Source organism: Solenopsis invicta, chromosome 16 (assembly GCF_016802725.1).
Source record: "Solenopsis invicta isolate M01_SB chromosome 16, UNIL_Sinv_3.0, whole genome shotgun sequence".
NCBI classification, from domain to species: Eukaryota; Metazoa; Arthropoda; class Insecta; order Hymenoptera; family Formicidae; genus Solenopsis; species Solenopsis invicta.
The window spans coordinates 10,560,973-10,572,253 of NC_052679.1; the positions used below are offsets into that span (position 1 = coordinate 10,560,973).

Consider the following 11,281-nt stretch of genomic DNA (forward strand, 5'->3'; position numbering starts at 1 on the left):
CGAAAAAGTAATCTTGTGCTCAGTAAGTAATGATTTTTACTATATGTAATTAAATAGTATATAATTATTTAAAAAATGCTATTATATTACATCAAGTAATTAATTATATTTTAAAAAAGGTATAAAATCGATGTACTTGTATAAAAGATATAACACTTACGGTATCATTATTTATTTTTTTTCACACATGCTACATAATTTACAGTTTTTGGAAACATTCTTCTAGTTCAAAAAATTGCAATTATTTCTTCTTCCTCGCTTGAACTAGAAGAAGATTCCAAAAATGTCTCCAAAATATTAAAAAGATCCAAATCCGGATTGCTCATTTTTTCAAATTTGAAACTTTGTTCGTTATTGCTTACAACAATGCACTGATGCTTGCATGCATCCAGTGCACTGAACTGGCACGGTCAAAATATCTCGTGTCACTTATAGCGTTTTTCATTGAGAAAACTAGTGCGCACTGAATGTGCACTTGCTGCAGGTAATTGGGCGTTTCCGTTGGCACCGTCATCGCGCGAACCGAAACGTCCAATTGCCAGCGGCGAGTGCACACTCAGTGCGCACTAGTTTTCCCAATGAAAAACACTATTAGTGCGCACTGAGTGCGCACTATGCGAGTGTCGTGCGTTCAAACGAACACGTGACACTAGCGCATTGGCACTGCCAATCGAACACGCGCCTGACACTGAGTGCAGCCAGTGCATCCCAATCGAAAACGCTATTAGTGAAAGCAGGATGGAACGTTCCAGTGCAGTCTAGTGCAGGAATAGAAAACAAGCCTATGGTTTCTTCCACATGCGTTGCATTCGTGTAATGTGTAGTAATAATCTCTTTGGTGATGTGGTGCGCACGTTTATTTATTCACTGTTTTCTGATATCAGTAACTGAATGTTACCTGTGATGAGTACACAAGATCCTTACTGTTTGATTGAAAAATTAAAAAGGTAATATTTTGATCAGTCTATGATAACTACTACTATAACTATTTTCTAACCTTATTTTTTAAAGTAATGAAAATATTAATGACAATTTATTAACAATAAAAACATTAACTACTAAATTCAACAATTGTAAAGAAGAGCTAATGAACCGTGACAGATGTTGTCGAAAATATATCAGATAAATTTCTGTATTTTAAATATATTAGAACATAATAACAAACGTTTCGACCTCGTACAAACGGTCCTCTTCAGTGTATAAATCTTCTAACGGTTCTGCGCAAGTTCTGCGCACAGTTCTGTGGAATTACATATTTTGTATGCAAGTAGTATTCGCAACCATGTTTCTTGTTAATTGTTATTCTTTAAAACTACTATGTTTCTTGGGGCGTTTAGAACGTCTTAGTTGACTGGGTTGCTATTCTGCAACACTGTTCTAACTAAGTATCTTATAATCTACAAATCTAAGGAATGCGTCGTCTACAATACAGTCGTTACGATGTTATGACGTTGCGACGGACTAATCAAAGAAGAAAATATATCATTTTTTCTTCTGTGATTGGTCAGTCGCAGAGTTGTAACATCTTAACGACTGCATTGTAGACCCCACAGAAGATGTTTTGTCGTTTAGAGACAAAGCACTTTCCTCAGATTTGTAGATTATAAGATATACTTAGTCAGAACGGTGTTGCAGAATAGCAACTAAGATGTTCTAAACGCCCCAAGAAACATAGTCGTTTTAAAGAATAACAATTAACAAAAGACATGATTGCAAACACTACTTGGATACAAAATATGTAATTCCACACGCGCAGAACTGTTAGAAGATTTATACACTGAAAAAGACCATTTGTACGAAATCGAAACGTTTGTTATTATGTCCTAATACATTCAAAATACAGAAATTTATTTGAGATATTTTTGACAACATCTGTCGTGGCTCATAGGCTCTTCTTTACAATTCTTGAATTTATTCAAATAGAGCTTATTGATTTCATTTTTGTTTAATTAATACTTATTTTCAAATATGGTAATGTGTATAAATATGAAAAATAAATAAAATAACATTAAAGTATTTTTCTAGCCAAACATGCCAACTTGTTGCATACTTGGGTGCGTTAATCGCAACAAAAAAGGTTCAAAAATTTTCATGGCTCGCTTTCCAAGTAATCCAAAAAAAAAGAAATTATGGATTTCTAGTATAGGCAGAACTAATTGGGAACCGACAATTAATTCAGCTGTATGTGAGGTAATTTAATTTGTTTTTTTTTAGTTATAAAAATAAAAACTAATGATATCAAAAATTTTTATAGAAACATTTTGCAAGTGAAATGTGGGAGAAAATACGAGTTGACGGAAAGCAAAAATTGAAGTTAAACGCTATACCTACAATTTTTTCTCCTCGGGATAAAAGTGGAACATATATTACTACAACAGTGAGTTCTCTTTTTTAATGTATCTTTGTAAAAAGATTGAGCAATGCATGCACAATACTTTGTAAAATAATGTTATTATTTTATTATAAATATCAGTATTTCTCTGAAACAAAGTTTATTGCAACAATATTTGATAAATACGTAAAAAGTGTATTTTAACTTATCACTAATAATGAAAAATAATACTGATTTGAAGGCTGCGATCAATATGGAATTTTCAATTTTCATTGAACTTAATTACATCTGTATTCTTATTTATAAAGAAAATATAAATATTTTTACTTGGTGAAAGTCTTAAAATTTAATTATTTAACATATTTAAATCATTAGAACACTTCAACTATTAAAGACAAAATAAAATTTTCATGAATATGATAAACCTTTATAGGATCAAACTAATAAATCTTTGCAAAGTCAACCTATATTTGGAACATTCCATACAGACAATAATGAGAAAAAATATAATGAGTCTCTTGGATCAGATGTTACTTCGAGTAATTTGGAAGTATCAATTACTTCTCACTCACCGGAACAATCGAATTCTTATGGTAACACTATTTATTATAATATATTATTAAGTTATTTATTATTATTTATTATTACTGTACTTTTATGACACGTTATATTATTTTGTAGATTACTTCGCTTATACTTCAGAAAAAAAGTACAACGATGTATTTGATAAAGTTAAATGTTTAGAGGAACAACTACGAGAAATAAATAAAAAACTTGATTTAGCCAACAAAATTATCTTGAAAAGTAATAAATCTAATAATGTGTTAAAAAAACACATTAAGAGATTAACTACAATGAAGAACAACTTAAAACATCACGTAAGCTTGGAATCAGCATTAAAAAAGATATTCAATGATGACCAACTAGAAGCTCTTACGCGTCGATCCACACGGGGCCACATGTGGTCTAACGACACCATTAAAAAAGCGCTCCGATTAAAGTTTTTCTGCGGTTCTAGTGGTTACCAACAACTACTGAAGGAAAAAATTCCTCTACCATCTGAACGTACACTTCAAAGAAAATTGGAAGGTATCAACTTTGAAGAAGGGATTTTCAACGATGTTTTTAAATTGTCAGAAGACAAAGTCGTTTCATTTAAAGATAGTAGGAAAAGAAATTGTATGATTGCATTAGACGAAATGAGCATTACACCGGGAGAACAATTAAACTCTACACAATCACATTGTGGAATTGCGTTCTTTTCCACACGTACTGGTAATGGTACTTCTCCACGTTCTTTCTCTTCTATTTGTGACAAATTTTAAAAACTACTATACTAATTCTTGTCTTATATTTCAAGTTGTTTCAAAATTCCTTTTTTTTATCTTATTCTTTGAGGTTGAGTTCTTCAAGGTTGAAAAACTTTTTGTTCGTCTAACTTTTAATATAAATCTTTTAGACTAAATCAAGTTAAAAATTATTAGCTTGTTAACTTTATTTAACTTTTAATTTTTTAATTAGTTTAAGTTATTATACAACCTTGATTCTTTTGGTTTTTTCTATATAATTTTTCCACTTTTTGTTTCTTGCTTTATATAAAAAAAAATGCTGATGCATACTTTAATTTTTATACTAGCTGGCATCTTCTCACGTTGGAAACAAATTATTGCTTTTTATTTAACACCTGATAGTTACGATGGAGCATTGTTACACTCTATCGTACTTGAAATTATTCAAAAAGCTGAAAATATCGGACTTTATGTACATAGTGTTACAAACGACATAGGTTCGAATAATTTAGCGATGTGAGGTCAGTTACTTGTTGGTTTTGCTGGACACAATTCAACAATAACAAACTCAATAACTCATCCTGACAAAAATCGTAAGTTTTGGTTTATTGCTGACCCTGGTTATCTATTGAAGAATCTAAAATTCTGTTTGCTTAATAACAAAACTATTACCTTGCCTTTGAAATTCATTAATGAAAACAAACTATTATTCTCTGTAGTTAATAGTTTGCATTTAAAAGAACTTGCTGAATTTCAAAACAGTTTGCAATTAAAATTAGCATCAAAAATGAAAGTAGACGATTTCTCAAATGGTATTTTTAATAAAATGAAAGTCAACAAAGCTAAAAATTTTTTATCTCGCTATGTTAGTGCCAGTCTGAACTTTCTCGGGATTCAAAAATCTAAAAAAGAATATTGGACAACAGCCTTGTTCATTAAACACATTTCAAAGTGGTTTACATTAATAACCTCACGAACTCAAAAAGTCGCATGAGGCAAACTCCAGGTGATGAATTTTCGAAAAAAAATTTGAAGAATCTGTTGCATTTTTAGTCTATTATACAACTTTTCCAAGAAATGATAATTGATAAAGATACGCAATTTAAACCCGTGCAACGTGGAGTTATTATTAGTACTAAATCCATCATCAAAATGTCGATGTACTTAATTAATGAAAAAGGCTATCTGTACGTATTAGCAGGTCGATTAACATCCGATTGTGTCGAAAATATATTTTGCTCTGTTAAAGCTAAACAACCTAGCCCAAACTCTTTACAATTTAAACAAAGTTTGAAAATCATCGCGGTATCAGAATATTTAAAGCCAGTAGGTAACTTTAGTTATGAAGAAGATGACAGATTAATTGCTGGTAATTTGTTGATTAAACCCAAAGTAAAAGAAACAAAAAAAGTGCTACCTGTCCCTCATGTTTCAGCAAAAGAAATAAATTTAGGAATCATTGAACTTAATATATTATACAATATTGCCGAATATATTCTTTCTCGGATTTCAAAATATAATATTTCATGTAAAATGTGTTTAAATTTCGCTGGATCTTTTACATACAATTTATCTTTTAAATATGCACAATTTGTTCAATTAAAATGTTTTCGACGTAATACGCTGTTTTTTGTTAATGACACAACATTTAAATATTTTCACCAAATGAAAATTGTTATCAGACAATATCTTCCACGTTTGAAAAGGAAATTTGATGCAAATAAATATAATTTAGTTAATTTTTTTAAGGAAAAAATTATGTGCATTCCGTGCAATACATTGAAGAATTGCCATAACATAAAATATAAAATAATGACACGTTATATTAAATTTTGACTTTGAATAAAAAATCGCAAAAGCCAATTACCAAACAAAGTATATAATAGCAAAACTATGGCAATGATACGGGACGAGAACCGATAGCGCACGGTGCGATAGCCCACCAACCAATCATCTTAACTTGTCTAACTCAAACAACGAAAAAACTCTAGGCATCGGCCGTTGTGAGTGGGGAGGATTCCGATAGCTCACATCCCGATAGCCCACCAACCAATCATCTTGACTTATCTAACCCAACCTACGGAAAATCTCTAGGCATCTGCCATTGTGAGTGGTTTGTGTGCTATCGGGATGTGCGCTATCGGGACCCGCCGTTGTGAGTGGTGGTGGGCTATCAGTCCCGTGCGCTATCGGGATCCACCCAATGATACGATAGTTAAATTTGATAGTTCAACTATTATAATTAAATGTTATTGCATTTGATTATAACAGTTGAACTATCAAATTGAATAATATTATATAAATACACATAAAATTTTTTTTACCGTTATTAAGCTCAAACTACATGGTTTGGTAATTATATTTATTTAATTTAATAAAAAATATATCGTTGTAATATATAGTTGATTTGATTTTAAACAAAACAAGAGGTTTTAAAAAATTTTAAAAAATGACTTGTGAAAATCTGTCTAAAATTTTATGACTTTTGTAATTTCTTATAATTATCTCTAATACAATTTTTATTTTTTTACAAATAAATATAAATTTTTTAGAAAATAATTATTTTGTTTAATGATGACACTCGCGTTCTTCCTTTCCATTTATCCGTTTTTTGTATATTTTTATATTTATGACACATTACCAATGTTTATTATTCTTAGCTTTTGAACTTCCTGTATAGTTGTCATTTTTTTATTTTTTTTCAACATAAAAAAAATTGAGGAAAAATGAATCATGCAGAAAATTTGGTCATATAAAACAGGCCTCATATGACATACATTGCATTGTATATCGTATCATTGCCAAAAATACATTTCATAATTTTGCAGGAGATTTATTATACATCATTACTTCTGCGGTACTACTATAATGCCCATTTTCTCCAATATAGATTAACTTTGATCTTATGCCCGTTTCTACCAACGTAGTTTAAATATTTAATCCCTAGTGACATTCAGTTAACCTAAGTTTAGCAAAATATTGGTTTCAACCAACGATTTGTTTAAGTTCAAACTTATGTAAACTGAGTTCAATCTAAACGGCCGATTTTGGCCGTTTAATCTCTTTTACTGCTCCAGTTAAGAAAGTAACTAGCCTATCTGAAATAAGAAAGCAATTCTTTATGACTTTTTGATCTATATTTTTAGATATGGCAAATTTATTCAATATCATATTATCATCCTCCGATGATGAATATTATGAAGTACAACACCGAAGAAGAAAGAAATTTAAGCAACGTATAAATTATATTGAAGAATTAGATGATTTGGAATTTAAGATGCGATTTCGATTAAATAAACAATCTGTGTTATTAATATTAGAAGAAATTAGAGAAGAATTAGAATTTTTTACTAATCGGTAAGTTAAAATTGTACAATTGAATTTTTTAGTAACTATAAAACACCAAGAAAGTCGAGGAGCTAGTTCTCGTTGCAATAATTTTTTTTCTTATATGCAATAACAAATTATATTTTTGAGTTTATTCGTAACTGCGTGTCGAACACAGTTTATCTGAAAGTAGTTATAAATTGAAGCTAGAAATAATTAATATTCCAAATTAAATTTATTTGTCAATTATAATGATGCTATCAGCCTCTTTTCAAAAAAATTGTAAAGAACTTATTGTGTAAAATATAATAACAAATTTGTAAGCATTAAGAAAAATATATAATAAATATGTATATATATTTTTTTTTAGGAATAATGCCATATCTCCTATGGTACAATTATTATTAACACTTCGCATGTATGCTACTGGTTCATTCCTCATAACAATGGCTGATTTTTCTGGTGTAAGCACAACGTCTGCCCATTATATAGTTCACAGAGTCAGTGCAGCTATTGCCAGGCTACGACCTCGATATATTCAATTCCCAAGTACCGAACAAGATATAAGAAAAGAACAATTGCGTTTTTATAATATTGCTCGCTTTCCAAGAATTATTGGCTGCATAGATTGTACACATATACGTGTCCAATCATTTGGTAAAAGTTATCATGAGATATAGTATTCTTTGTTTATCTCAATTTAAATAAATTTATTATCCTATTACACTTATATTATGCTTATTATAGGTGGGGAAAATGCTGAATTATTCCGCAATAGAAAAGGTTACTTTTCTTTAAACGTCCAAACAGTATGTAATAGTAATTTAGAAATAACTAATGTAATTGCTCGTTGGCAAGGATCAGTGCACGATAGCACTATTTTTAATAACAGTCGCTTGCGAGCAAACTTTGAAGATGGAGCATACGGCAATAGTTTATTACTAGGAGACTCTGCTTATCCTTCAAAGCAGTATCTTGTAACTCCGTTGTTAAATCCACAAACTGCTGCAGAACGACTTTATAACGAATCACATATTCGTACACGAAATCTAATAGAGCGCTTATTCGGTATCTGGAAAAGAAGATTTCCAATCCTAGCACTTGGTATGCGGTACCATTTATGCAGAATAATGCCTATCATTGTTGCTACAGCAGTACTTCATAATATTGCCAGAAGAAATAATGATGCGGTGCCAGATATCGACCCAGATTTGGATTTACCCGCACCATGGGATGATATGTTAGCAGCATGTAATGTTATCAACGATAGAATTAATAACAACGAAATTAATGGTGCAGAAACTCGAACAGAAATAATTCATAACTACTTTACCAAGTATGTTGCCAAGCTTTTATGTAAAAGTAACGCTTTGATATTTGTAGTTTGTATGTATATTAATACACAGTTATACATATATATCAATGTAATTGTATCTTAATATAAATAATGTATATAAGTTATTCAATATTAATATATATTTTTATATAAGAAATATATTTTTCTTTTTCAGCTTGTTGCAATAGAGTACTAAATTTGTATCTATAGGAAGACATATTGGAAATAAAGTTATAAATAATGTTTGCAGATAAATATTTGTGTGTATGTATATGACAATAGAGGATTAAATAAAAAGCTACCAACTACATATTAGTTGCTACCATTATATAATATATTAGTTTGATAAATTTATTTCAAATATACATATATATTTTATGTATATTATTCTATAACATATAGTTATATATTTTATTTTAAATATATTTAGTATTTAACAAAACATATATTTATTATTATTTTAATATCACAGAAACAGGAACATTTTTCTGTAAAATTTACTTTTTAAATTAAAATATGTTATTACATTACATTATGATCACATTTTAAATATATTTAGTATTTAACAAAACATATTTTTATTATTATTTTAATATCATAAAAACAGGAACATTTTTCTTTAAAATTTACTTTTTAAATTAAAATATGTTATTACATCACATTATGATCACAATGCGAATAGATTTTCTTATTATTTTTCAAAACGTTTGGCAAGAATATGTTAATCAAACTTTTAATATTAGCAAGAACAAATATTGGCAAAAATATGCATTTCTGGCTTACATTGGAATATGCAAACAAATATTGTGTTGCGCAAACAAAAGAAATTAAATATTTTTTTATCAAATGATTTCAAATTATTATAAAATGTATGAAGTATATCAGTCTTTTACATGAAACTAAAAAATTAAAAAAGAAATTAAAGAATTATAAAAGAAATTAAAAATTAAACATTAAACATTAACTTTTGTTGCTTGCTTTGTAACATATTTTCTTTTAATTCTAGTTCCTTTTGCAATATTTGTACTTCCAATTTCTCTTTTTGGAGTTGCGTTTTCAATATGTCTATCTCAACATCGCTTTTCTTCTTTAAATCTTCTATCATAAATTGCACAAGTTCTATTTTTGAGTCTCCTAATACATTACACTGTGCTATTTTCGAAATTATAGATTCTTGTTTCTTATATCGTTCTTTATTTCCTGAACTGTCCAAAAGCTTTCTTCTTTTAAGTGGAGTACTTATATTACTTGTTAGTACTCCTACTGCAGATGTTTTATCAATGTTTTGTTTCGATTGTTGCAGTTTGCTTTTTAAATTCTTGTTATCGGTGCGCTAAAACAAAAACATACATATAATAATAAGAAATATGTAAAAAAAAAAACAAAATTTTATTTAAACTTACATGTAAATTATTTGTGTTTAACTCTAAATTAATGTCACTTTCAGTATCGTCTTCCATTGCTTTCTCCATGCCAGCGGTGCTTTGCTTTTTAAATAACTAAAAATTAATACGTTTAATATATTAATTGTTAAACTTGCGTGTATTTGGATAATAAAATACATTTAAAAAGATCATGAACGTTTAGTTATTATATTGGTTTTTTTGTAATTTTCTGCTTTTGCTTTTTCAACGAGATAAAATATTTTTAATAATAATATAATATATATTAGGTTCGAATTCATAGACATTTTCCAGATCTCAAATCTGTCTATGTCTCGCGTATGGCAAAACATAGTATACAAGATAAGACTACTGGTAATGAGATCTGAGAAACTATGATAAATTTAGACCTTAATACATATATATTTTAATACTTACATTTAGTACATCATTTTCATGCAGGCTATCATTGGTATTATCATTATTTTCATCGAGCCATTCAAGCATAGTATAATCATCATCACTTGTTTCATTTAAATTTTTATTTAAATTTGTGCAAGGAAGTTTGCACGGATTTATATTGTTATCTACAAAAGTAGAAATACATGTAATATATTTGATACATATATACATTATTATATAGCTTTCAGTGATATCCATTTAACATGTTTTACCTGTTATATCATCACTATCAAAGTTGTTAGTTAAACCGTCAACTGAAGGTTTAATAATCTCTCGAGCACGTTCCAGAATCACATCTGATTTGGAAACATAAGGTCCTCCACCTAATGTTAAAATAATAACATAGAATTTTATTATTTAAAAATATATTTTAGTAAATTATTATTTGTTTATCCTAATGCTATAAAAAAAAAACGTAAAATAATATATATTTACCTGTTTTATATAGTTGCATTTTTTCGTCAGCAAAAAATTTTCTTGTTTTTTTCTTTAAATTATCCCAGCAGCTTTTCAAAACTTCAGAATTTCGAAATTCGCCCGAAGATCTACTATTAAATAAATGTTCTATCACTTTCCAACATTTGTCTTTATCCTTTGAGGTTACCGCATCAGATTTTTTATTTTCCAGAACGTCCTTATATTGTTGTATTAAATTTATTAAACATATTTTTTCCGCTTCGGAGAAATTCTGAGCACGTTTACGTGGTTTGTTTGCCATTTTGTTTTCACTCATATATAATTGTTTAATTTTTATATTATATATATATATATATATATATATATATATATATATATATATATATATATATATATATATATGTGACACTACACGGAGATGAGGTTATGAGATTTGCACGACATTTCCGTTAGACCAACCGCTGAACCAATCAGCATCAATATTCCTAAATTTCCTAAAGTTATGTTGCACAAGTTATAAGTTAGCTAAACGTTCCAGATGGAGTGTTCGTAGAAACCAATCAATGTTAATCTGACAGTTAATGTTAACTCAAGTTTTATTAAACCGTAGTTAAACTCCGAATTGGTAGAAACGGGCATTAGTTCAACTTACTCCTTATCTTTCTCCAATTCTTAGAACTAAAGAAAGATAAAGAGTAAGTTAAACTGAGATCAAAGTTAATCTGCTTGGTGGAAA

General features: G+C 28.9%; 3 protein-coding genes across 6 annotated transcripts; 2 read left to right on the forward strand and 1 right to left on the reverse strand.

The window, feature by feature from the left end:
• Nucleotides 1-655: 655 nt before the first annotated feature.
• On the forward strand, nt 656-5,031 carry LOC105200996. 3 transcript variants are annotated; one of them, XM_011168812.3, is made up of 5 exons: nt 656-947; nt 2,026-2,190; nt 2,255-2,377; nt 2,766-2,925; nt 3,014-5,031. In XM_011168812.3, the coding sequence occupies exons 2-5, from the start codon at nt 2,032-2,034 to the stop codon at nt 3,655-3,657; spliced, it is 1,086 nt and encodes a 361-aa protein (XP_011167114.1). In that variant the 5' UTR covers nt 656-947; nt 2,026-2,031; the 3' UTR covers nt 3,658-5,031. The 3 variants fall into 3 exon arrangements, with proteins under 3 accessions (XP_011167114.1, XP_011167115.1, XP_025995753.1); XM_011168813.3 differs by having other exon boundaries at nt 2,026-2,181; XM_026139968.2 differs by having other exon boundaries at nt 714-947; nt 2,015-2,190.
• Nucleotides 5,032-5,386: 355 nt separating this feature from the next.
• On the forward strand, nt 5,387-8,594 carry LOC113005046 (putative nuclease HARBI1). Of its 2 annotated transcripts, none has more exons than XM_039458158.1 (5): nt 5,387-6,706; nt 6,768-6,978; nt 7,319-7,605; nt 7,696-8,284; nt 8,460-8,594. In XM_039458158.1, the coding sequence occupies exons 2-5, from the start codon at nt 6,770-6,772 to the stop codon at nt 8,470-8,472; spliced, it is 1,098 nt and encodes a 365-aa protein (XP_039314092.1). In that variant the 5' UTR covers nt 5,387-6,706; nt 6,768-6,769; the 3' UTR covers nt 8,473-8,594. The 2 variants fall into 2 exon arrangements, with proteins under 2 accessions (XP_039314092.1, XP_039314091.1); XM_039458157.1 differs by having other exon boundaries at nt 5,387-6,697; nt 8,460-8,535.
• A 384-nt stretch (nt 8,595-8,978) lies between these two features.
• Nucleotides 8,979-10,887, reverse strand: LOC113004121 (myb/SANT-like DNA-binding domain-containing protein 3). Its single transcript, XM_039458161.1, has 5 exons — nt 10,564-10,887; nt 10,341-10,451; nt 10,105-10,253; nt 9,688-9,783; nt 8,979-9,617 (listed from the first exon to the last, which is right to left on the reverse strand). The coding sequence occupies exons 1-5, from the start codon at nt 10,859-10,861 to the stop codon at nt 9,231-9,233; spliced, it is 1,041 nt and encodes a 346-aa protein (XP_039314095.1). The 5' UTR covers nt 10,862-10,887; the 3' UTR covers nt 8,979-9,230.
• Nucleotides 10,888-11,281: the final 394 nt, after the last annotated feature.